The 26,155-nt window shown below is 38.9% G+C and overlaps 1 protein-coding gene and 1 long non-coding RNA gene across 3 annotated transcripts; one reads left to right on the forward strand and one right to left on the reverse strand.

Moving 5' to 3' along the window:
* Window positions 1–366: 366 nt before the first annotated feature.
* Window positions 367–1,864, forward strand: LOC146378268 (uncharacterized). Its single transcript, XR_014801667.1, has 5 exons — window positions 367–655; window positions 888–990; window positions 1,097–1,120; window positions 1,251–1,307; window positions 1,391–1,864. It is a non-coding gene; the product is annotated as an uncharacterized LOC146378268 (long non-coding RNA).
* Window positions 1,773–23,130, reverse strand: septin7b (septin 7b). Of its 2 annotated transcripts, XM_084944234.1 has the most exons (13): window positions 23,009–23,130; window positions 21,206–21,312; window positions 20,117–20,217; window positions 19,222–19,356; window positions 15,334–15,451; window positions 13,321–13,413; window positions 13,127–13,223; window positions 12,860–12,911; window positions 11,838–11,966; window positions 10,862–10,882; window positions 7,777–7,912; window positions 5,971–6,113; window positions 1,773–3,175 (listed from the first exon to the last, which is right to left on the reverse strand). In XM_084944234.1, exons 1-13 carry the CDS (start codon window positions 23,016–23,018, stop codon window positions 3,136–3,138), a joined length of 1,182 nt encoding a protein of 393 aa, XP_084800360.1. In that variant the 5' UTR covers window positions 23,019–23,130; the 3' UTR covers window positions 1,773–3,135. The 2 variants fall into 2 exon arrangements, with proteins under 2 accessions (XP_084800360.1, XP_084800361.1); XM_084944235.1 differs by lacking the exon at window positions 10,862–10,882.
* Between the last annotated feature and the right edge of the window lie 3,025 nt (window positions 23,131–26,155).

Here is a 26,155-nt window from a genome sequence, read left to right on the forward strand (position 1 = left end):
AGAAATTAAGATGTAAATGGAAGCACAAAACCAAATAAAAATGGATTATAAAAAAGTGGTGGTTACATACAGCAACAATACGCTGCTAAATGCACAAATCAGAGTCCACACTGCAGTGTGGACCTGTAGGAGACCTTGAAAAAGATAGTTACGCACTGAAAATGAATAATAATTTATTTTCCTTTAATCTTTGACTCTTTTACTGTTAATTTAACGATTTTCCATGTGCTGTGAAGATGTTCCAATTATATCATATAGCGTAGTCTGATAAGCCTTTTAGCCAGTGTTAAAGTAGTCCAGTTCAAAACATTTTTCTGAACAAGTCACACAAGGCCATTTAGAAGACGTGCAACAAGTGATTGCCGGAGATGAGCATCAGCCCTCATCTTTCACTCACACAGCTGTGCGTAAAAGCGCGCAAACGTTGCGTAAATGGACCTCGGCACAAGAACTGTGGATGTTGCTCTCTTCATCTGAAACAGCAGTGAGGTGTGATCCACTTGCACACAGATATTTATTATCTGTGTTCCTGGCTAAGTACACACAGTCTGCAGTGATGGAAACGCTTAAACTTGTTTTCATTTTTGTGCTGCTTCTGTCAAACGTTTTCTGTCAAGATATGGATGCTGACATCTGGAGAGAAGACATCGAGGAGGTAAGATTTTATAAGCCTGCTGGCACTTTCTTTGCTGCCAGCGTCCTTTCAGAGTACGTATAAAGAAAGTTAAAACAAAGTATGTGATTATGATTAATGCTTAGGCTCAAAAACGTTTAATAAAATAATTTCTTGGATTCAGTTTCAGGCTTCTATTGTAATTTTTCTCATATGGAAAAAGAGAATGTTTAATATTAAACGTCTTTATTTGCTTGTGTTTGTCTCATATAAGGAAAAATGGCCAAACTCTAAAGAAATTCAAGACATTTTAGTGAGAATGATCAGAAAACCAGGATCTCGCCAACATCTTGGATTTATGGGGAGAAAGGAGTCTGGTAGGACGATATGACGGCATTTTGAACAAATTTATGCAGATTTATGTTTTAAACTGCTCATCTACCCAGAGAGAGTTCACTCATCCATTTAATTCTTCACAAACAGGAAAAACACGGACGGCACGTAAACGTAAGTTTTATAACTTTCTATTTTTTGCATTTCAGTTAAGTATTATTTCAGAGGTAAAAAAAAAATAAATTTTATATATATATATATATATATATATATATATATGGTGAAATGCTGTTTTTCTTTCTAGGGCACAAATTTCAAACCTTTGTGGGTCTGATGGGGAAGAGAAGCTCTTGGGATTAAGGTATATTTCCCGCAACACTTTCATAAATCTAGTCTCACATCAGCTTACATCTGCCTGGTCAACTGTTGGTTTCATCCCCGCAGGAGCTCTGTGACCCGGCGTCGATTCAAGGCTGAAGATCGGAGAGAAACACTAAATTTCCATCCGTGTGATTTGTCTCCATTCAACTTTTATAGTCTGTACATATTATTTAATGTATAAAATATAACATTTAGTGCCATTGAAAATCGCCCTAACACTGAGCGACACCTAGTGGTAAAACAGTGTCCTATATTGCCACTATAGAAATCATTTAATAATTCAAAATTACCAGAGCACGTGTTTAAATTGAGGGGCTTTAAAAAAAAAGAAAAAAAAAAGAAAGAAAAAAAAAATCATTATTTTATGTTTATGTTTCAGTCACAAAACTGGTGTTCTCCCCACTTCATAATGAGCACGTTTTCTCATAATAAATCCATCTTACTCTTCAATATCACAGGTTTATTAAGTGACTTTGTACATTACAAATGAAAAATAAAATTAAAAATACAGAGATGGAGTACATAGCCAAAGCAAAATGTGGTGTTGACTCTTCATTTCCCACTGATCGTTTCCGCAGAGTAACTGAAATAACATGTGGGCTGTTTTTATTTTATTTTTTTCTATGTGTCCAGAATCACTGTTAATATTTGGAAGTGTTTTTCTTTAACAGTGGACACGCAGCTGTCAAGTCTCTGAGGATTTTTCTAAACATACAAAAGAAGTTATTACTTCAGCTGGCTCGGTATATATAAAAATAAACTAAAGTGAAATGTAACACTTATGACAATATAAATGGTGGTCCGAGGCTAGTGAACATAGCTAAACACACAAGAAAAAGAAAGCGTTATATTTCAGGAAAAAAAAGAAGCTTTATCCATTTTTTGTTATCTATAAAAAGGCCCAAGGTGCATTTTCTCGTGTTTTCTACCAACAGTGTTTCGTTCTAGCCTGCTGCGCTGATGGGACGAGGGTTACAGGTTTAACAGGTACACTCAAAACCAAAACAAAACAGAAAGGATTCGTTAATGCCTTGTCCTTTTCTTACTTTGATACACATTTGAAGGTCAGGTTAAATGTTCATATACTTTAACTTTTCCTGTAAACAAGCATTTCAACAGAAACTGATTGTACTTGTGGGTATTTGTAGGGATGAACCGATTGTGAAACTGCGGGCCAACACAGATGTTTAAAGGTTGGGGAAATTCGGCCGCCATTTATAAAGATTATTGGTATATATTCCATATTCAGCATTTCATTATCATTCTCTAACGATTTATTCAGCACAAAATTAAAGCAAAAGATAAACATTGGCGCGGCCCCAGGTAAATGATAAATCTACACACACCAGTCATTTAAAAGCAACCTTGGGAAGAAAGAAAGCAGCCGATTTGGGGTGGAGAACAGTATTTAGTATAACAATAATAACATCAACAATAATAATAATAATAATTAAAATAATATGGAAAGTAAACATTCCTTGAGGATGATGAAGAAGATAATGGCTGTTCTTAGGCAGCCAGGGGGCTCTGCAGAGGCTGTTCTGGCCTTACATGCAGACCCCCCCCAGGCCCCCTCACACACCCACAAATGCCCCCAGTGCGCCCTCTAGCAGCTGGGAGCAGGAGCACAGCTGTGCTGGCAGACAGAGCAGGGACAGAAGAAGAGGGGGAGGAGAGCGGGGAGAAGAGGGGAGGATAGAGGAAGATTGGGAGGAGGTGGGGTAACATCAGAGCCACACACTGGTGTCCTGACTGGCAACATTGGCAAACATAAATTTCTCGAGTGGCGGTGGTCCTGCCGACTGTCCTTAAAAGATCTTGCCTTTCTTTTTGTTTTTCTCCAGGGTCCTGAAGAAGAAAAGGGGAAAAGTCGGTGACACTTGTTCTACAAACACTTCATCTTTATTTATATATGTAGGTTATAACTGTGTAAAACAACAAACACCACTTCATTTGATGATTGCTGAATCTTTAACAACACTGTTCAAAGTTCTTGACGCTCTGACGGAGGCTCTGTCTGCTGTGATGTGAGCCGATAAAGAAGAAACAATAAACCCATTCATATCACAACTGAGTGACCTCCCTTGCCCAATTTATCCAAATCACATTTCGAGTAAAATTATCAAATAATATACAAGCTCGAAGCTCAAAGCCTGGTTTAGAGCAGGAGTGGGCAGTTAGTTTTCCCAAAGAGGGAAAACTAACTGGGAATGTTGAGCGCCTGAACTCAGTTCTACTCAATATTAATTTTATCCCTTTATAAACTTGCACTGGTGGCCCCTTGGGAAAATTAACCCCTGGTTTAGAAGAATGAGAACCTTTGGCTGGTTCAGCTGGCTAAAGTCCATTTTCATTTTTGGCAGAATAAACAGTCTTTAGTAGGGGTGGGCGATATAAACGATATAAATTTGGCCAACGATAGAGATTTTAACTATATCGCTCTATCGCATGTTGATGACGTCATCAAGCTGCGCCTGTTTTGGTCGAAAGCAGCGGCTAAAACCATTATCATCTGCAAATTATGCCGGGCGACAGTCATAGCAAAGAGATGAAGCACTTTTGAAATATGGGGAAGGCCAAAAACTGCGCTTCCTCCACTTCCCTAACATTGATTCATTAATGTTGAATTCTCTCGCAGCTGCTCTATTCCCATGTTGTTGCAGTATATTAATAACTAACCTTGTATTGTGGATGAATAATCTCAGTTGTTCTCCTGACTGAAGTTTGGCCCGTGTATAGCATCCTGCTATGCGATTGCATTTGTCCCTGACCACCAGAATCCCTCACGTTAACTTTTATCGAGTGGAAAAAAAAGTTGGCGTTCATCCTCCAGCTTCACTGTGCTAATGTTATGCTAACATAGCTGTGTCGCTAGCAATCACGTAGCACATCATTATATACCAGGTAGTCCAACTTCAGTAACCCTGCAAACGCCACTGCTGTTTAGTTTTCTGTCTTCATTTATGTTGGAAGCGGTAGCAGAGCTGTACGTTTTAATTAGTTTCAAAAATCTCTCAGTCAGAACATGGGTGTAAACTAGCGAGCTAACTTCCTGTTAACTTTAACTCCGTTAAATTTAATAAATTCTGTTTTCATGGACGCATGGATGTTAAACTTAATTGTTACACCCGTTAAAGCAGCAATGCTGATGATTTAATTAAAGATGAAAGAATTTAGACCGTTTTTAACTCTTAGTGTTCGTTTGACTTTGGGACCTGAAGAAAACGGAGTTTTGGACCCAGATTACTCCGCGAAGCTCCTCACTACGGCAGCCGTAATGCTCTGACAATCCATCAAGCAGTGCAGCTTACCAAAGTTGTACTAAAAAAATTTTATACAGATTTCTGCACGCCAAAATTGGTTCGAGGTCAGTAAGCACAACCAGAATTCATACATAAGGCACACTCTCGATTTTTGAGAAAATTAAAGGATTTTAAGTGTGCCTTATAGTGTGGAAAATACGTTATACAGAAGAAGAATATATCGTGATATATATCGTTACCGCACGCGCTTCAAATTATACCGTGATATGAATTTTAGGCCATATCGCCCAGCCCTAGTCTTTAGCTGCTTTTTTTTTTTTTAAGCTACCACTTACCAAAATTATTGACCATACATGATACTGTTGGTACCTTCTCAAAAATCCTAAGTGTTATGCTATTTTTTTCAATGTTGTGAAACATTGTCAACAATCGTTTTTGTACTTATTGCCTTTTTACTGATGTGTCATTTTAAGGGTGTGGTCCTGCATGGGTCCATAGTCTTCTGTTAAGAGGATTATAATGGAAATTTGGCCACTGTGGAGACTACAGTGATCCATTCACATGCAGTCCATGTCCAGGGACTGAAACAACCACAGTCGAGTTCACCGTGAAGAGGAAGAAGAACGAAAACAACCAGGATCAAATAAACATTGACGAGTTTCATTCATCTACACAGAAGTTCTTTCAATATTATGACTTCTGTTTTTTTCTTTTTTGCTGTCGCAAAGTAAAAGGACTAACAGCACAAACACAGCAGCAGACAGCCACATGTGCACATGAATTTATTACAGAGCGAGAAAACCTTTATACTGTGCACATTAGGTAATGTAGTTAAACTTCATTAGAAAGGAAGTTAAGATATAGGAAGCTGCCTCTAAGTCCACTGTGTTTACAACACAGTGAACTGCATCTACCCTCAGCCAAAAATACCATAGAGTGCAACCCTGCTAAATAGGGGAACGTAACACCCTAAATGGCACAAAAAAAATTTACATTCATACAACAATCTCACTCACTACACCACATTTCACAGAAGCAAAAAACACTGCTGCAGCTTTTTTACATGCATTTTTATGCTCCTGTTAGATGGTTTGCTTCTGTTTTGTTGTTTGGCCCTGAAGCTGACACACTTCCCGATAAACACACACAGCATAAAGGCTGAATCCAATCAAGTATTTAGAGGGCTGGTAGTCTGAAAAATAAACAGCATGCACTGTAACGCAGAATCTAAGAAAATGAAAAGACATAACCCACTAATCTATTTATTCCCCAACCCTGCAATGTGTGATGCATGCACAAACTTTGCATAAAGCTGAACCACAGGGTGTGACTCTATGATGATGGATATATACGATCTGAGCCCCAGTGTGTGTGCTGTACCTGGTGGCCTCCATCTGCTGCTGTTGCAGGCGCTGCTGGGTCTCCCAGTTTGCCCTTTCTTCCTCGAACACGCGTCTCTTGTCTTCCAACTCCTTGTGCTGAGCATCCAGGTTTTTTTTCATTTGTTCATGACGCCGTTGAAGCTAATAACAGAACAGAGGACGCTATAAGCACTTTGGACTGAAGGCAGTGGCACACATGCAGGAAATAAGCAGAGTGCTGCACACACAGAAATGTGAACTGCCACTTTATCTGTGTTCCTGATACAGGCTCAGTTACACAGAAGGAGAATGAATAATCCTATAAAGAGACATGTTTTTATATCTTAATGTTTTCGAGCTTATGGCTAAATTTCAGTTTAGTGGCAGCTTAACACTCACTGGAGAGAAAAACACAGCTGATTAAAGACAGAAAGAAATGAGCTGAAACTTTAACCTCGAGGGAAATTGGACAGCGAATGATCCTGAAAATCATCAGAAGCTCAATTAAATTTTTATTAGTCTGAAGGTTTATTTATAACTTTGACTCCAACTTCTATTTAAATTACAGTGACAGATTAATTATGTAGAATATTTAATCTAACACAAAAAAGTGAAATACTTTTAAGATATCAACTAGGGATGTAGCCTCAGACTACACTCTGCTATTTAATTAAAGTTTTTATATTTATATATTTATAAAGCACCAATTCCCAACACCAGTCACCGCATGGTGATTTAAATTTTAAAGGTAAAGAGCAGCACTTAACAACAGCGGTGGAAGATCTCCCAAAGCTATTTGGGGTGGAAGGGTGAAAGAAGAGTAAAAAGGACGAGACACAAAGCCACAGTAGTAAAAAGAAGGAAGAGGAGGGGAGGTGCTCAGTGTATCACAGGAAGTTCCAAACTAGGAGCTGGTTCCACCTGATACCTGAAGGTGCTGGCTTTTAGTATACCTTTTAGAAACTTTAGGAACCACAAGTAACCCTGCATTTTAAGAGCGAAGTGCTCTGATGGGACAAATGTTGAGGTCTGTAAGGTATCACAGGAACTGATCACTGAAGACTTCAGTGAGACAGAGGCTGGATGAAGGATTGACTGACATCCTCTCAAGTGAGCAAATTCTCAAATAACCACTGGTGTTGTATTAATGAGATGACAAGTGCTACATCAACACCAGTCGGTGTTTGCATTTCACATATAAACCGCAAACTGGACACATCTTTTAAAACATGACTTATAGCCTGTGCTGTAGAGGGCGTTGCATTTATGTTTGGGTGCTGGTGAAACTGAGCTGTTCATGGAGGACTTTGAGCTAATAAAGACTTTAGAGAAATGCAGGAGAGAGAGGAGACTTAAGAACTGAATCCAAGTCTCAATACATACTGTCAGAGATATGAAATGAAGGAAAAAAAAACATTTGTCTACACTGGTAGAATATTATCTACTTTATTAACATTATGAGCTCACTAAGTTTTGAGGATGACTCAAAGACAGAATTGGTATATTTTAATAACATTTGGTCTAATAACAGTTTTATAACTATCTGGAGCCAGTCTCCTGTCAGTAGTAGCTTGTATTAAACTGGATGTGAAGGCTATTATCTCTTCAAACATTTGCTTTCTAAACATTGTTTTGGGAGACGTAGGAATAAAACCTGCGTGCAAAAGAGCAACGTTCATGTGCACAAAATCAACAGCGCGCTCTCATATAGTTCCTCTCACACGTCTAACCGCTGAAACACGTCAGCATAAGAGGAAGGAAGGAGCCCAGACAGGCAACTTCACTGCTGCATGAATTGCAGAATTCATTAGCCTGTGTGTTTTACCTCTGCTTCAGAGTCTTTGAGCTTCTGCACTTTTTCCTTGACTTTCATCTCGAAAACCTGCTCCATCTCCATCTCCATCTTCTTCATCTTAGCCACATGCTCTCGTCTCTCTTCCTCCATCTGGGCCAGAGGACTCCTGTACAGGAAGCACGCAAAAACACACGAGAAAACATGCACAAACATAGAAATTTAGACGTGAACTACAGAATGTGACTAGCATCATCCTACTTATCAGTATATTCAGTATTACTAATGTTTCTAATCAGTAGAATGACTTAATTATGTGAGCTTTTTTAGTCAGTTTTGTCTGCAAATTAAAGTCTCATTTCAGCATTTCCTTTCCTCCAGATACTACTGCATGCAGGCTGGAACGTCACAGAGAGAGAAGTAGGACAATGCTTGAAATGTAACCATGAGATGAACCAGTTTGGATCAAACCTTAAAAGTAATTTTATTAGAACTAAATTTGTCGTCTGCTGAGCTCACAGAAACAATAAATCTATACAGCACATTTTCATAACTACAAGGAAATCTCGTTACAATATTATTCCCTTTTTTCCAAACAGAAACAACAGGAGGGAGAAAAATGGAGGCACAGGTGAAGATTTAGGAATGGAGGATCCCAGGCTGCGACAAGAACATGAAAGCAACCACAAACCAATTTTGGGAACCAGAGGAGGGATCCAAAAGTTAATGCAAGGAACCTGTGACCACTGACAGCGAGTGGAGGTGGATTAACATTAGTAAAGCTCACCAGGCTGGTTTGTTGCAGTGTAAGGGAACAGAGACCTGTCATGAAGAATGTGGAGCGGTTACCTGAGCTTACGAGGAATGTAGCTTGTGGGAATGACAACTGGAGAGATGCCCAACTTTTTTTTTTTTGTCATTTTTGTAAACATTTTCTATGTTTAAGTGTTGTTTTTCCCAGGGAGGCTAAACAAATCTGAAGGGGGAAATCAAACAAACCCCCCCCACACACACACACACACACAAAACGTGTGCTAGTGGATGCTAGGTTCTTGCTTCATCACGTTTTTAATATTCTTTATTTAAAAAGTAGTTTCACACGGCAGCAGGAGAAGCTTTGGTGTTTGATTTGAAATCATCAGCTCTCAGCTGGCACAAGTTATTTTCACATTTTCTTAATTTGAATTTACTTATTTAAAAAAAAAAAAGGGGGCAGCAGGTATATTGTTGCAGCAACGTCCACCTTCGTTGTAGCATTTGTGTCACGTACTAATTATGTAATAGGATGCAGGGCCTTGTTTCTATGATGACAACCACACACATTAGGTGGTACTCAAGAAAACCAGTCGATCAGAGTCGAGGCGAGCCGAGCCGATCAGAGTAGGTACTAATGGAAAAGGGGCTTTAATGAACATATTCATGTAAATGTTTTTTTTTCCAGTCCTGCTGAAGCAGATTAGCAGATTAGTTTGGAGTGTTAAAAGTCTTTAAAACTTTAAATCTTAATAGAAATGGTTTTCTCAACTCTTTAAGCCTGATACTTTCTATATTTAGTCATCATGCATGCCGCCTAACACAAATCAACATAACTTAGACATAAGTCCGGTTTTGACAAACTTTAAAATGCTAGGCTGATTGAGTGAGTCAGGTTTTATAATTCTGGTCAGGAGATGGATGGATTTTCAAAGTATCTCCAAAAAGTTGATTCTGTTCATCTGGACGTAGCGTTTTGTGGGAGAAACGTTTCGTCACTCATCCAAGTGACTTCTTCAGTCTCAGATTTTCAAAGTAGACTACTCGTAAAGAAAGGCAACAGGCTGCCAGAGACATTTTTGTTTCGCATACCTGTCTGCCTCATTTCAAGAGCACACTATAATTAGAACATTTTCAAAGCTTTACCTGCTGTCAGACTGTCCTTTCCGACAAGGAAGTGAAACTGTTACACTCCACCAGCTTATGTGGACTAAAAGCTAAACACCCAACACGAACGTCTGTGGGCTGAGGTAGACTGCCTACAGTTACAAAGCATCTGCCGGCTGGTACTGTGAGAATAAATGCAGATGTCTGTTACTGTCTGCATACTATTCTGCTAATATATTTAAATAAATAGGCACACAATAAAACATTTCTGCGACAGAACAAGAAGTGTTCCAGATTTATGTTTGCAGAGTGGCACACATGCACCAGTCAGACTACTTTCATATCTGGTGTAGCCAGTTTTATGTGTTACAGAGGAAGTGTAATGCCCGTTTATCTAGTACACCAGAGGTTTTCAAACTGTAGGGTCACTTAAGGTGGAGTACGGATGATAAAACTAAGCTGAATATGTGCAATTTTTATCGGGAGAATAAACAACAGTTTGCTGGTGTTATCGTACTAACCTTCATTTTTTACTAAAATTAAAATTTGTAGTTAAATTGCTAATATTTACAACAATTGTGCAGTGTAAACCTTTATTTCTGTCTTCTAAAAGTATTAAATAAGTAAAAATAATTGCTTAAGTTGCTAATGTCAGTTAAATCTCTAAACTAACATGCATTTTTGGACTGGCATCACTTCCTTCCATGCAGAAAGTGAACTTTGAAAGCAAACTGTAGATGCAGAGGGAGAGTGGAGAGGTTGGAGACTGCAGTGGAAACAAGACCTGCAAACACTAGTATGGCTTTGCTGGACAAATTCTTCATACAGCACAACTTAAATTATATCTATGAGAAAGATACTGTTTTATTCTATGTCTATATATTTTTTTTTCTAAAAGTGATATGTTGCCCAGTACTGGTAACCGCTTAAAACATCTCATGCGCAGGTCTCTGCTGCTAATCCAAGCAGCAGCAGCAGCAGGTGGAGGCAGCAGTGACTATATAGAAGTGGAAAAATTGTCGATTGGAAAAATTGAAAGCATCACAGTCCTGGCTGGTAAACTATGGTGACCAGGAGGTATGACCGTTCACAGTTTTCCTCCTCAAAACCTTTACTGAGGAAAAAGGAGGCGGGGGCAGACCAAAGTCAACAAGGGGGATAGAAACCACCCAAATACAGCCAAAGAGGAGAGGAGAGGAAGGATGTGAAGATGAAGATGTTATAGGTCTCAAAAATACTGAAAAAAAAATTGACTTACATTCCATCAACTGTGTCAAGTCTAAAAAAAACAAAACAAAAACACAACCAAACACACAGACACAGACACACACACAAAGCATGCAATGATGAGATCATGCACTAAACTAAAACAACACTTATTAGTTTGTGACTGAAGCTATTTTTTCACTGCAAAATGGAAAAAAAAGTGTGGAAAAAATAAGTGTCAGCTTTGTGAGCTGCGTGTCAGACACACTCAGCCGTCGGTCAAATGTTTAGCTGTGTGTTAGCATCAGCAACATGGAGCTAGAGTTTTAGCAGTGTGTGTTAGCCATTTGCTTATGAATGTATTAATGAAAATTAATCATTGTGTTTTGAATTCAAGCTTGAAATCAGTGGAAAATTAGTAGAGTGATAAACTACAATTAAAAAAAACAACACATCAGTATTTTTCACAAATCGCGATCACAGGGTTCAGTGAAAGAAGTCATCCTCCAGCTTTGTCTTTCCCTGTTGCCTGGAACCAATATACTTAAATAAAATAAGGATATGATTACATAATGTGATAACACAGCCATCTGCAGTCTCCTATGTGACAAATGTTCATCCCACTGCTTTCAGAAATCTATTCCGCTTAAGTTAACACATGCAAATTTGAAAAATTAAGCTTATGTAAAGTCCAAAACACATGAAATATCAAAAAGTATGCATGAAATGGGTTCAACACAAAACTGCAACACATTCTGCAACATCAGAATCTGCAGAAATCAACTTGATTCTATTAACTTAATTAAAATACACTATCTACACTGTGTGTGCTCTAAACATACAATGCTTTCTGGTATACCCTTCCTTCAGTGCTACGCATTAGCTTCATCATATGTGATACTAAATCCAGAAGGCTTTAAAATTTAGGTTGAAAAACGTAGCTGTTACTCGGGCAGTTTAACAGCAGAGGTAACCTCAACCCCTTTAGCTACAATTGATGTGTCTAGTGCCTTTTGTCCAGGACTTACTTGGTGGACAGCTGTCCTTTAGCCTTGTTGTTGTCCACTCCATTGTAGGTGACAGCGGCCAGCTTCCTGCTGCGATAGTTTTCATAATGGACATTGTTTGTCACGTCTTTCAGGTCCTGCATGTGAGTTCTGGGGTGGAAAAAGAAGAATATATATACTTTAACTGCGCTTCGAGTTATACTATTTTTTTTTTGATGTTCTTAATGATAATTGTAGTTACTTTGAAAAACGTGCAACATAATCAGTTGAGGATGAACTGGCTTAAACTGCAGCTGGTGATGCAGAAGATCACCAGAGCAGAAAGGGGACATACATTGTATGTACATACATTAGCTGCAGTCTAAACTGGTAGGCTGGACCCAATTTTTTTATATCCAACTAAACCTTAAATGTTAAATGAAAAAAAAAAAAAAAAGGTTTTTGAGGAACACAAAAACCAACTTAAATGATATAGGGCCTCAGGAAATGTCTTTAGTTACAGTCTTAGTCACTGTGGTGAAATACCCTGGAGAGACTTTTGTGCAGGTGTTTAACGAGACTGGGAACTTTTAACATTTTAAACCACTACTTAAAAAAACAACTCAAAAAACCCCCACTACAAACAATTAAAAATAGATCTTTAAAAACTGAAGTAAACACGAAAACCATCTAGTCAATCAAAAATTCAAAACAAAATTACAAAAAACAGGTAATGGTGGAAAAATGATACATTAACTATCTGAACCCCGGGTTAACCCCGTACCAGTGTGAGACAAAATTCTCTCTGCGAAAGCAACTAAGTGAAACTGATATTACACCAGTGTGCCTGGCAAAGGAAACATGAGATGGGACAGGCCAGAACAGAACTTTCAAAATAAGACCAGGCTGGTTGTCCTGATTGTGTTCTTTGAAAAAGAATATTTGGTTTTTTTTAGATTATGAAAATTTAAAAACACCAAAGCAATGCACTAATGAGTGATGTAATAAGGTCTATGTGTAGGAAACAAGGGTTATATTATGAGGTCTTTTTTATTCTTCAGTACCTGATGAGCATATCCCTGAGGATGGTGAAGTCGCAGTGGTCACTATTTTCAACTGTAATGAAAAGTAAGACATCAGTCAGTTATCAGGATAAATTTTTTTTTTTTTTTTACATAATCTTGTTTGTAGCTCAGACTCAAGTAACAGTTGCAGTCGAATCCAATAAACCATGCAGAGAAACATGCATGCACATGTTTCTAGGAACTCTGTCCCATCATAAGACTCTTTTCATTTGCTTAGATGCATTTATTACACATTCTGTCTCTTACCTTCTGCAACCCCCCAGGGGTACTGTCTCCCTCTAACTCTCTTGCCGTTCACTTCGATGATGGTGTTGCTGCCTACCACAGCTAGTGGCAACTTGTCCTAGCAAAAAACAAAGCATTTATCCTCAATGATTTTTTTTTGTTTAAGTATTTCAAGTATATGAACCTGTGGTTACAACACACTGGAAGACACTTACTTTTATTTTTTTGACCAATCTGTTCTCCTCCTCGTCATCCGTCTCAGGAAACTCATAAATCTTTATTTTATGTTCCTGGATTTCCCTCATGATCTATCAGGAGGAAAGAAGGCCGTTAAGTCATTCTGACAGACAAGAAAATGGTTAAACAAGAGGTACAACGTCAGGGTGTCATTTGTAATGTGTCTGTTCTATGGGCTCAAAATGTGGTCATAAATATTTTGTATGTGTAAAAAAGATTTGTGTGTGCGTAAAAAAGATTTGTATGTGTAAAAAGAATTTGTGTGTGCGTAAAAAAAGATTTGTGTGTGCGTAAAAAAGATTTGTGTGTGCGTAAAAAAGATTTGTGTGTGCGTAAAAAAGATTTGTGTGTGCGTAAAAAAGATTTGTATGTGTAAAAAAGATTTGTGTGTGCGTAAAAAAGATTTGTGTGTGCGTAAAAAAGATTTGTGTGTGGACTTAGAAAAAAAAACCCTGCAAGTTACAAGTACGAATTTTGACCCTATTTTTCTTCCTTTCATCTGATTGGTCAATGTCATGTCAATCACAAATGTAACAATCCAATCAGAGAACAGATGGGTTTGGCTGTCGAAGGGGCGCTTTTTTGAACTGCAGGTCCTTGAAGGGTGATACAGTTTGAAGCTGGAGGATCTCTATATAAATATCCGATAGCAGCTAGGTCCCCTTACTTTCAGTAGCTGTTGAAAGGAAAAAGTTGTGGTATATCAGTGGTTAGAAATACCATTATTACTTTAGGATTAGTTTAACACAAAGTCAGGGCTGACCCAGGACCATTGCTGTGAGTCACAGTGCGCAGCATAAAAGTCCTTTCACATCAGACGCAGGATGTGCTGCTAATGCTAACTGCTAACTAAAAGCAAAGGATCCAGAATTTGTTACGCTGGCTGCTGGGCTCTGTGGGTTTTTGCAGCAGCTCTACCTGTACTAGATGCACCTGCTCCTTGTCTTTTCTATCTCTGACTTTATGTCCTCTACAAGAGTTTCTGTTTTTTTTGCTGGTTCTTCAAATGTTCAATAAAAACATGTATGCTAATTCATAACGAAGAAAGCTTTGTAATGAAGACTGTCATTTCCAAAACACTGCCCGCCCCCACCCCGCGGTCCGCAGCGCTGTTGAAAAGGCTGTGGAAGTCCCTATATTAAACACGTAGACCTGTGACACAAAAATCACCAAACTCGGACGACCACAGACTGTTTTCCTTCGTGGTGATGAAGGAAAACGCTGGGTTGGCATGTAAAAGGGCATTTATTCCCTTCAAAGACCTGCAGTTAAAAAAAAGCGCCCCTCCAACAGCCAAACCCATCTGTTCTCTGATTGGATTGTTACATTTGTGATTGACATGACATTGACCAATCAGATGAAAGGAAGAAAAATAGGGTCAAAATTCGTACTTGTAACTTGCAGTGGTTTTTTTTCTAAGTCCACACACAAATCTTTTTTACGCACACACAAATCTTTTTTACGCACACACAAATCTTTTTTACGCACACACAAATCTTTTTTACAAGTACAAAATATTTATGACCACATTTTGAGCCCATACTGTTCAGAGGACGGTTTATATTGGTAACTGTAACATTTGGGGGGGTGGGGGGGGGGAGTGTTAAGTTGTCTTTGACACCAGCTACATTTGTAACACAAAGTTAAGTTTACAATGTTGGCCAAAACAGAAGACTGATCTGATCTTACGGCGGATTGATGACATTTTTTTTAAAACACACATATACACACACAAAGGTTGTGTAGACCTACTACCACCATGCTCAGGACACTACATAAAAACGCAGTGCTAAATTTAGCTCTTTGCAATACCACCTTGTTTTTGTATTCACTGACAAATGCAACACCAAACATGGTGTTTTCTACTCTATTCTCATTCGGCATCAGTCATGCCAATGACCACAAGGGAATTTAAAATAAATAAATAAATAAATAAAGGAGCCTCTGACATAGTTGTTCTGCAGGACTTTGCAGCTGTGGAAACCACTGACCTGCTTCTTAAACTGCTGGCATTCCTCAGGGGTGAGAGTGTCTGCTTTAGCGATGAGGGGGATCACATTCACTTTCTCATGCAACCGTTTCATAAACTCGATGTCGAGGGGCTTCAGTCTGCAGAGATCAAAATACAGCTTTACATTTCATTGAAATAATGCCAGACGTTTACAGACACATTGACTCAGTGCAGCACATTAAAGCATAAAATAAACTGCCAAACTACTGTTGTGTGTACTCCTCACTATATATAGAAGCTACTAGGATAGTTGAGGGCAGACTGGTTTTTGACTACGGCTTCTTGATCGGCTCTTTTGTAGACTAGATAAGTTGAGCTAAGCTAAATATAGAACTCCTTTACACCTTATGTTTGTAATATCTGGGAATATGACCTCTCAGTCATGGGGAGGCATTGCTATTTTTGGTTGTTTATGAGCTGGAGAAATACCGCAGTACCTTTGGATTTCACTTTGTATTTTATTATCAAACACAATCATGTCTTCTATTGATTCTTTGAGGTTAAAGTCTAAATGTGCCTTGAAATAGAATATGATGCTTTAAGTGCTTTTAGATAAGACTGATATCATGTGGTTATGCAGGCTTGTATACAACACAGTGCTGCTCTTAAACTCTTTGAGACAATCTGCAATGATGCAATGCAGCAATGAAAAGCTACTTAATTGAGTCCATTTCACAAAGGAAGTTTGTACGGGTGCAAACACACAGGTAATCTGGACTTTGATAATACATTAAACAATGCAGACAGTTTATTGGCACATGTTGAGTGATAATTTAGCAACTTCACACACACAAAGATCACAGAAATCACGCATTAAATTCCTGAAAACAGGGTCAGAAGGTGTGGAGTTTTCCCAACTTTGACTCCACACAAAATAACCACAGGAATTTCAGTCTATCAACGCCCTCTGTGATTTAACACCAGTCTGGCTAAGCTAAACGTGTCCCAGATTTATCTCTTTACTGAGAAGAAAATAATGTGGAACCCAGACAGACATATTTCCCACACTGTCTTGTACAAATATTGTTACATATTTTATCAAAGAAAGGGAGGGAGAAAGGAAATCCTAAGTGGTACAGCATTAGCAAAACTGGTGTTGAAATAAGTTCATTTTAATGAATACATTTCAAAAGCTAAATAATTCTTCTAAACATCAGGGTTAAATCGTGTTAAATAATCAAGAGCTCAAAGAAGACCAGAATAACTGATCTTGTGCTGTGCTGATAGAAGTATTTTTTAACCCAATATTTGTCATTCATGTCTCTGAAGAAAAATTAAGGCATGACTATAATTCAGGATGCGTTCTTTGTGCGATTCTGGGACTTTACAGATGTATAAATCCTAATGCTAATATCCTTTAAGTTTTTGCAATTTTTTGGTTAATTTATTCTGAATCATTTCCAGGGAGACCTTATCTTAAAAAAAATAAGCATTTAGCTTGCACAAAATCAGTCTGACAAAACAAACAGCCAATCAGATAAAAGAAAACATGTCAACTTATGCAAATGTCTGCCAATACAAATATGTAGCCAGTCAGTGTTTCCCTAAAACTATCCAACAGAAAAACAGATGGACGGAAAAAAAAATCAGTTTTATGTTAATAATGTAATGTACTCGCATTTATAAAGTGCTTTTCTAGTCTTACTGACCACTCAAGGTTCTTCAGACTACAAGACGCATTTTTAACTACATATTGAAAAGCACATTATTCTGTCACTCTATCCAGCTCACATCCATGGACAATTTAGAATCGCCAGTTAACCTAAAATGTATGTCTTTGGATTTATGGAGGAAACCACTCTGCCCGCACACGCGCCACAGGGAAAAAACAGGCAAGCTCCACACAGAAAGGCCCCAGCACTAACTGCTACGACACACACGTCACCAATGATGCAGGAAAGGATTTAAATATACTGACCCAATTATGTAAAGGTATCATGTAAATTAATATTGATAATATGACCTAGATTTATTATACATAATTCATGCATTAGTGCAACTTGGATCCAAAAAAAATTGTCGTAAAATTGAAGGATGGAAATGATACCATTATATTAACTGCTATCAATCATTGACTGACCACCCTTGGCACAAATTACACTTTGCACTTTGTTAAACAGACAGATTCTGCTTTACTACCTCAATGGCAGGAAACTGTTCGCACCTACAATACACACCACAGAAGAGACTCCTCTGCTGTTAACTTAAACCCTGCACTGTCCACATCACTTTATACACTATTACAGTGAGTCACTTTTATGTCATCTGACATCTGCTGTGCTTGTTTTTTTCCTATATTTAGTTACTTTGTACCCACTCTGTAACACTGCTTGCTAAAAATCTAATAACTGCAAAAAAAATAAATAAATAAAAAATAAAAATATCAATAGCATCCTACAGCAAAATCCACAACCACTCAAGTTTCCCTTGTATTTTATATAAAGTCTTCCTGGATGCTAATCTTGCAATACTTTGAAGTCTTGAACTGAATTCAGTGATTTATGAGACTTTTCTAGACCTGCAGATAACCTCGACATCACGTCAGCCCCTCAAACCCGAAAGGAAAACCAGGGTTTAGCTGCGGGGGTTGTGAATGCCAGAGTATATCACAATGTTGGGGGTCATTGTGCGGCTGTGTGAGAGCAGTCAGCTCTGTTATGAAGGGGTGCTCTGTGAGTGTGCAGTTGTGTTTATGCCAGAGCATACGCTGCCCATCCTCAAGGATAAAAGTAAAGCTTGTGTGAGTACAGATCGCGGGCTTGTACAAACACAATGTCTCACAGAAAGCAGACGAGGACACAAAGGAGGACAGAGCCTGGTTAACAGCTTACAGTAGGTCATGATCAGCAGATTGAAAGGCATGTGAGTAAGCAGCGATATTTGCATATTAATGAAATCTGCAAAGCCACACAGCAGACACAACAAGGTCAACAGATGTGACAGAGAGCAACCATTTACTTTAAAAGGAATAAAACCAACTCGTGCATTTAAATACATTTTTAAGAGGTTTTTATCTTGTTTTTTTCCCCCCCGAGGGCAGGAAATAACCACTAGAGTTTCTCACGTTCACTACTCTCACACTTTGTCATCTTTAACCAACATGCATCACCCATGACACGTAGACACACATAGAAAAAAGGCCATATGAGCACACCAGCCTGTTATAGAAGACATGGTAGCTTATGAATGATAAACATTATAATTAAAATTCCACAGTCATCTTTTTGTCATCAGTATCATCTACCGGGCATTGAGCCAGCGTCTCAGTATTGCTTAGAACCCCCACACACTTTTTCTCCTTTTAACAGGCCCACTTTTAACCCTTATTTTGCAAGTCAGGCTGACTCAGTCTCACATTATCACTCACAACAACAGCTGGGGGTGGGGGTCTAGTTGTAGGAGAAAAATAATGTCAAGATATGAATTTACTGCAGAAATTTAAGCAGTCCAACATGACTACCGCTCAATGCTGTTAGTTTCAGAAGCAGTACGCACATCTAGCACCTCCGTGAAAGCCATATTAAGTGAAAATGCTACACTACCGACCGTTCTCTGAATTTTCCAGGCTGCACAATGATCTCAACCAGCAACCTTTTCTTCCACTCACAACCCTGCTTCACTGACCTTTGAGGCACTACTGACCCTTCATTTCCCTCCTTACACTATTTCCTCTCACTGTTCACCCTTCCCCTTACTACCTTTTCCTTTTTCCAGTCCAATGCTTTTTATCCGCTAACTTCAAACCCAACAATCATGTGGCAGTTTAAGAGGTTAATTCTCTCTGGATATGCTTGTAGTAGCATTGTATAGTGTTAAAAGAGGTTCTTGATAACAGTTGTCTTTAACGAAATCTGTGTCCTGGACTCACCCATGTCCTGAAGGGGCAATGAAGTAAAGGCAGCAGTGGATTCGGCTGTCGGGCATCTGCCTTCTATTCACTCGAGATTCTGAGTTGAGGTAATCCTCGAATTTGCTGTCAATGTGGTCGATGACCGGCTGCCAGCTGTGTAGTACAAATTACAGCTTCAGTTAAGTTATTGCTGGGTCTTTGTTTCTTAACAGGGAAACATTTCACTAGTGGACTCGAGTGCCAAAGGTGCACATAAACCATTTTATGATTATTCCTTGGATAAAAACTGTTTCAGCAGGAATGTATCACTTGTTAAGATAGGTCAATTAGATTGCTCTTTATAAATAATCACACAGGTATAATCAGGTATAAGTGGACTTTAGGAGTCTGAAATTGCCAAGAACTGTTTTCTTTCCCCCTTCTATCTCATTTGTTATTTTCAAAATGACAGGGTCATCAGACCAGCTTTTATCATGTCCTGTCCAAGTTGTATGTGGCAAAATGTAATGAAGTTAAAGGATCATATTTAACAAGTGTGTGTCTATAAAACAACTCTGGAGTCTTTGGTCTGTCATGATAAATGTGTCACTACAATTATCTGATGTTCTACATTATATATACGTCAAAGAAGTGTGAAGAAGTTTTTGAGGTGTATATTTCACCTCCCCATAGTCAGAAATAGATATTAAGAATAAAAAGTTGATCAAGTGGTTTAAATAGGTGACATTTATTAATGGGATTCTGGCAGATAATGGGATTTTTCACAATAATGAGCCAAAAAGACAAACATACAAAGCACTTGAATCCACTTTTGAAATCTGCGGAACTGCTGCACCCTTTTTCTGAATCAGAAATGTCAGAGAGTAGCTTTGATATTTTAAGGATTACAAATGAAGGTGGTGGTGACCCTTACCAATTACTATTATCGACAGCATCTCCAAACCCTGGGGTGTCAACTATTGTAAGCAGCAGCTGGACACCGCCTTCCTTTATTAAAACTTTCGACTGCTCCACCTGTCAACGAAGAAAGAATGACAGGAATGCTAAGTTTTACTTCTCCCATAAACTGCGCCTTTGAAACCAAACCTGTTTAGTAGGTAATGAAAACACAGTATGGAAGGAGTGGTGTAAAATGATCGTCACATTAAGGTAAGTGTATCTAAGATTTCAAAACTCATACAGAAAATATTTGGCAATGGGCAGCATGTAGCAACATGCCTTTGCATATTGTGCTATTGATAACTATTCTGAAAAACCAGAAAAGGCTTTGAAGCAAGACTCACACAGCACTTTAGGCTTTTAGGATCTAGGACAGTGTTTTGTAATCAAGGAAGATTAACATGAAGTCATGTGGTCAGCTGACGGAAAGTCTGACTTGTTCAAACAATTGTGAGAATAATTTCACAAACTGGGAGAAAAATCTAAAAATAACAAAACCTTTTCAACACCCCATGACTCTCCCCAGCTTCCAATATTCAGATACATTTCATGATGACAAACACCACAGTAAAAACCTTTTTTTTTTTTCTTAATTGCTCAATCTGCATGGCATACATTCAGGCTTTTAAGACTTTTTAGTGTAGTATTTTAATATCCCATTTTGTTTAAAAAAAAAAGGTTACATGCATCACCCCCAAAAAGCTGCCTGGTACTAAATAATAGCAGAGTCTGGCAGTGATCCTTCAGCTTTACCACGTCTATCACATATAGGACAATGAATGAAAATATCTAAATTTAATCTCGTGTTTATTATCAGTACCTCTCTGGATATAGCGGTCCCAATGATAACTGCAATATTTAAACAATAAAAACTCAAAAATTATCTGCAGTGGAACATTTTCTTTAATATCTGATTCAGGTCTGCTGCCACAAGGACAGATAAAGAAAAACTTTTATACCACAACACCTGTATTGATTAAAGATAAAGTGATATTATTTCAGCCCAGCACATGCTGTTGCAGGTTTAACTGATTTTAAAAGAGATATTTTTGTCAGTGTGTACCTGCACAGTCTTTTTGATTCTGTGTGATGGTCCAGGATACTCTGCTGAATACAGGTCTGTTAGGAACAGAGAGTTGATCAATGTGGACTTGCCCAGTCCAGACTCACCTGTAAAAAAAAAACAAAAAAACAAAACAAAAACAAAAACAAAAACAAAAACAAAACAAAACAAAACACAGTGAGATTGTGAGACACAGTATCACTCAGAATAAGAGGTTTAAAATCACTTGTAATACAGCTATACAAAGTCTACTGCTGGCATCTTCCACACAAGAAAAGACCATGTGTCTAACTGGGGATGCAAGTAACATTTGCCCAAGACATTGATCCATTTGGGTTACCAGTTAAAAGGCTAAGAAAACAACATGAACATGAACAATGGCTCTTGTTATGTGCAGCTGGCTGGCTGTGGAGTCCGGGAGACTTCTCATGCTTGGTTTTCCATTGTGCGTCCAGTGTCCAAGCTCCCAGAGAAAAGGATCATTAGTGGAAACGACCACTGGCACTGCCCGACTTTGCTGATGGCCATAAGTCAATATTTAACGAGCCACCATTTATGCCAGAGCTACAAGCAAAGGGTAATGTGTGGAGCTCGTACTGTGTCATCTGTTTGTTGTACATTTTTTCACCGCATGCAACAATGAGCGAGAAACTGCGATCTGAATGCCTGACAAGCCTGTGAAATGAGCTGCTGAACAGGTTGTTGGGTCATGTGATTTTATGAGGCATGCAGAGATCTGCCAGCCAGCCAGCCAGCCACTGGTGGTGATGCCATCTCAATTTCTCCTTGTGCTTCCCTTTATCTTTTATCCTTGACTCCTATCACACCGCGCTGGTGACGCATTGCGTTGTATGCGAACAGCACTGCAGGGACATGTGGGCTCGCAGCTAGTTGGAGCCAAGAAAAGCTGAGTGTGACCGTGAAAGCGGGTGATACCATAAAAACAATAGCCACCATTTAAGCAACAGAAAGCCCAGAGGACCTCCTCTTCTTTCCTTGTTGCAAAGCCATTTGTTTAATCTTTTCAGCAATTATCCCCAAAATGAAGATATTTGTTACAAACAGAGCGAAGCATTCACAGCCCCCAGAGGCCCACTTGGTCACTATCCAACAGCAACAGCAGTGAGGGGGGAGCAAAAGTGATCTTCTACTTCAACTATCTAATAACAACATTTAAGAGACAGCTCACTAACAAGTTTGAACATTTATTAGCAGCAATAATTAAAGCCTGTAAAGAAAACTGTGCATTGTTAATGCAACGAGAGACGTCACTCTCGTAGCATTAACAACGCACAGTTTTCTTTACTGGCTTTACTTAGATGCATGCTGGGTATGAATTCTCTTGGTCCCACCACAGGAAATGGCTTTGACCCTAGGATACACTGTCCCTCCAAATACGGCCTCATCAGCCAAGGAGGATCTTGGCACAGCGTCAACCACCACATCCGAGCGCTGTAAAAGAATGTCTGTATTTCTGATTCGCTGAGTGCACTTTTAGATAACTCCAACCCAAATGCTTCTTTGCTGAGAGACAGTGTCAAGGATCTGACATCGAGATGAATTCGAACAGGAATGCAATCTGCACCCCTCCTCTTTGACTCAGCAATTAACACTACAAAGCTGGGGGTCTGTCCCTTGTGTATAAATATGGCTGTGTATACACACACAAACCCGTCTCTCTCTCTCTCTCTCTAAAACAAACCACACAGTGAAGGATGTTAAAATGCCAACCGCAAAGAATACAATGAAATGATTCAAACAAAACAAGGGAAAACTTGAGTGGCGAGCAGCGTGTGTTCTTACCCACGACCATCAGGGTGAACTCAAAGCCCCTCTTCACCGACTTCCTATAGACTTGATTCGGGAGGCTTGCAAAGCCAACATATCCTTCTAGGTTCTTCTGTTGCTGTAAGAAAGTTAAAAAAAAATGAAACCACAAAGAAATCTCATTTTCTAAAGTGTAAAACAAAAAGTCGTGAACAAACTATGTTGCCTGAATTGAAACGGACTCTCCACTGTGTTGGATTAAGAAGAAAAAGTATATTCTCACATCTGTATTATGCAACTGATTAAGTTTACACTGAAAGTATTCAGAAGCCACAATATTCAAGATGTGTCATAAATTTAAACCATAAAGCCCAGAATGGAGCTGTACACATACACATCAATGTTGGGCCCTTTATCAGCCGTGATTTCATGCGTGATATGAATATTTCAAATACCTACATACTGGTGAATAGACTAAACATCCACAAGGGCTTTCAAAGTCGTTAAACCACATTACACTGTTGGCCACTTGCTAATGAGTGTGTTTAGTGTATCAGCTGTGTACCCTTATCGCTCATGGCTTGAACCATAATACTTATATACATTAATACAAAACAACAATACATACTCTAAAATTAACTCTAGTCAACAGGGCATGACGCAGACTCTAAAACAAAAAACTCTCTCTAAAACTATAAAAATTGCCATGAATGGCATGCTGGGTAATGTTAGCAAGCCAGGTAGCATTTGGGAGGGGCTCCATTGCTGAGTTTAAGAACAATACAGACAGATGGAGGATAAAGAAAGGGGAGCAGAGCTGCCCAGAGACAGGGGCCGTGTCTGCTGTTGGGAAGGTTTAAAGTTTTAAACGAAAGAAGGAGACCTGTTTTGCTTCATTTCTGGTCATGCTGATTCTGTGCTGAAATTTCACACAGTGACAGAAGACCAGGCAACGCAAAGACAATGTGCTATTCAAGGCTAACTGGTGTTTCTACCTGGAGGCAAAATCATTTGGGCAACAAAATTTGGAAGACTATGTTCAAAAAGAGTTTAATTCAAAGTAGCTTTTGAGGCAGAATTTGTTTAACGGCAACAAAAAGGTGCCATTACATCTAAGTTAAAGGTATAACAGGCAGAATGACTCTAGAGCCTTGTGCAAAATATTTCCTTTAAAATCAAAACTTAAGAGTAGATTTTTAATTGGATATACGTCTGACAAAAAATGTCATTTTAAATCTATATAAAGATCCGGATACACTAAAATATTTAAAATAATACCATGACACACCCTGAAAATACCACAAAAAATTTCTTTATAATATCCAGCGTAAGTTAATACCACCATAGTTTATTTTTTGTCAATGTTCTGTCTTGTTCAGTCACTTGTCTTTGGTTTTTCACAGTAAAAAGGAAAAACAATATCAAGCATCACACATTCTGGTTTGTATTCTGAGAAGCTTATCTGCAAAAGACTGCTGAAAAAAATACTGCAGCCCAGTCACATTTTAGGCATGAAACATATTTTTTATACTTACAGCTGTTTGGCATTGATGGACGTAATGAAATCCCAGCGTGTGCAGGAAGAGCCAACATTTCCAGGGACACAAAGAAACACAGGGGAGTGCACAGGAAGACAAACAAAAAATAAATTAATTTAGAAATCTCAGGCAACCTGACAAACCAACTATCCTGGCTCCAGAATCAGCTTCTTTAGTTGTGAGGCCTGCAGGCAAAATAATTCATGATCTAAGCAATACAAGCCAGTTTTTGCTCCTGTAATGTCAGTAGCACCATAAAGCAAGCTTCACCAACTGCTGCAGATTTTTCTTTTCGCCTGTGGCTATAAGAGTATTTCTGCTTCTTACACCAAAGCATCTCCTGCCCACCAACAGCAGCCCACGTGTCTTTTGTGTGATACCAAGACATAATGTGTTGATTTGCCTACCAGAAATGCAATTTAATTTCAGCCGTATCATACTGCCTTAGTTTTGGAAATACTGTAAATTAGGTTTTGCAGACAGGCATTACCAAACAGGTAATTTTTTAAAGTATGAAAATATGAGAACCGACATTTTAAAACTACAACCGTGTGTTTCCTTTCCGGTATTTCGTGATAGGGCTGCTAAAGGAAGTGGTGGCAGGTGAAAGCTAAAGTTTGCTTGTGCAGATTTTAGAAAGCTCTGCTCCGTAGAACACCAAATCTGGTGTTTCAGTTTGACACAGCGACACGGGGGTGGGGGAGCAGGTACAGCATTCTGACTTAGAGGCCACGGTCTGAAGCTAATGAACTTAAAAGTCAAAACATGAACTCTGAGGTACTAGATCCACTTTAATCCAGATTAGATGGCAGCATTGCCTTCCTCCCCCTCCTAACTTGCCACATCCCCCAGAGTTGGCTTTGACTGCCTAACCCAGATACTCCAATCATGGGAGTTTGATCAAATTATTGATCACGCACTAATGCAGCACCCATTCCTGGCTAAAAAGAGCTTTAAAAATTATGGCTTTGCGACTGCGACAACGACACACACTCTTTTCTGCATAGTGCTACTTAATTCTTTCACACGTTTAGAAAAAATGCTAAACCGAAAACCACAACAGCTCAACGCTTCTTGAGGTTGAAAGCATGCAACTTAGCATTAACGTGAGCTGTTTAAATCCGAAATACGACACCAACTTAGCTCATTAGACAAAGTACTAACATTTGTAGACAAGCTTTGTAAAAACAGTGACCGGAGGTTAAGGTGTTAGCACATAAAACACACAGAAACGTTTAATGGGAGACTTTGTCGAAGAGCTTAAGACAGGAAATGACACTCCCGTTAGGTTATGCAGCCTGCTCGCGAACCGAGGCTAACAACTAGCTAGCTACAATCCTACTGGAGGCGGGCGACTGGGCGTTGGTTGCTCAGACAACTACACAAGCTAAACCAAGCGAAAGCCAAAATGTTAAATAGTGAATTCCGTTAACTGAAATCATCACGGTTACAGTTTAAAACAATGTTTTCTGAAAAATTCGTGACATTAGCTGCCTGTAGCGTTCTCACCCATAACGTTGACGCTCCCTGCTGTCTCAAACACCGATCATTCACAAGCCGACATTCCCCTCACTGCTTTTGCTTGAGTTACGCACAAAGAGGCACGCAGCGCCTCCCACACTCCACGAAACTATGCCAAAAATGA

Source organism: Perissodus microlepis, chromosome 11, assembly GCF_051167445.1.
Source record: "Perissodus microlepis isolate ML-2025 ecotype Zambia chromosome 11, ASM5116744v1, whole genome shotgun sequence".
NCBI classification, from domain to species: Eukaryota; Metazoa; Chordata; class Actinopteri; order Cichliformes; family Cichlidae; genus Perissodus; species Perissodus microlepis.

Coding starts and splice junctions, on each gene's coding strand:
- septin7b (XM_084944234.1), bottom strand. Junction 19,357..20,116: donor GCTGTCGATAATAGTAATTG/GTAAGGGTCACC, acceptor TGTACTACACAG/CTGGCAGCCGGTCATCGACC. Junction 7,913..10,861: donor CTTGACACAGTTGATGGAAT/GTAAGTCAATTT, acceptor CTTCCTGTACAG/GAGTCCTCTGGCCCAGATGG.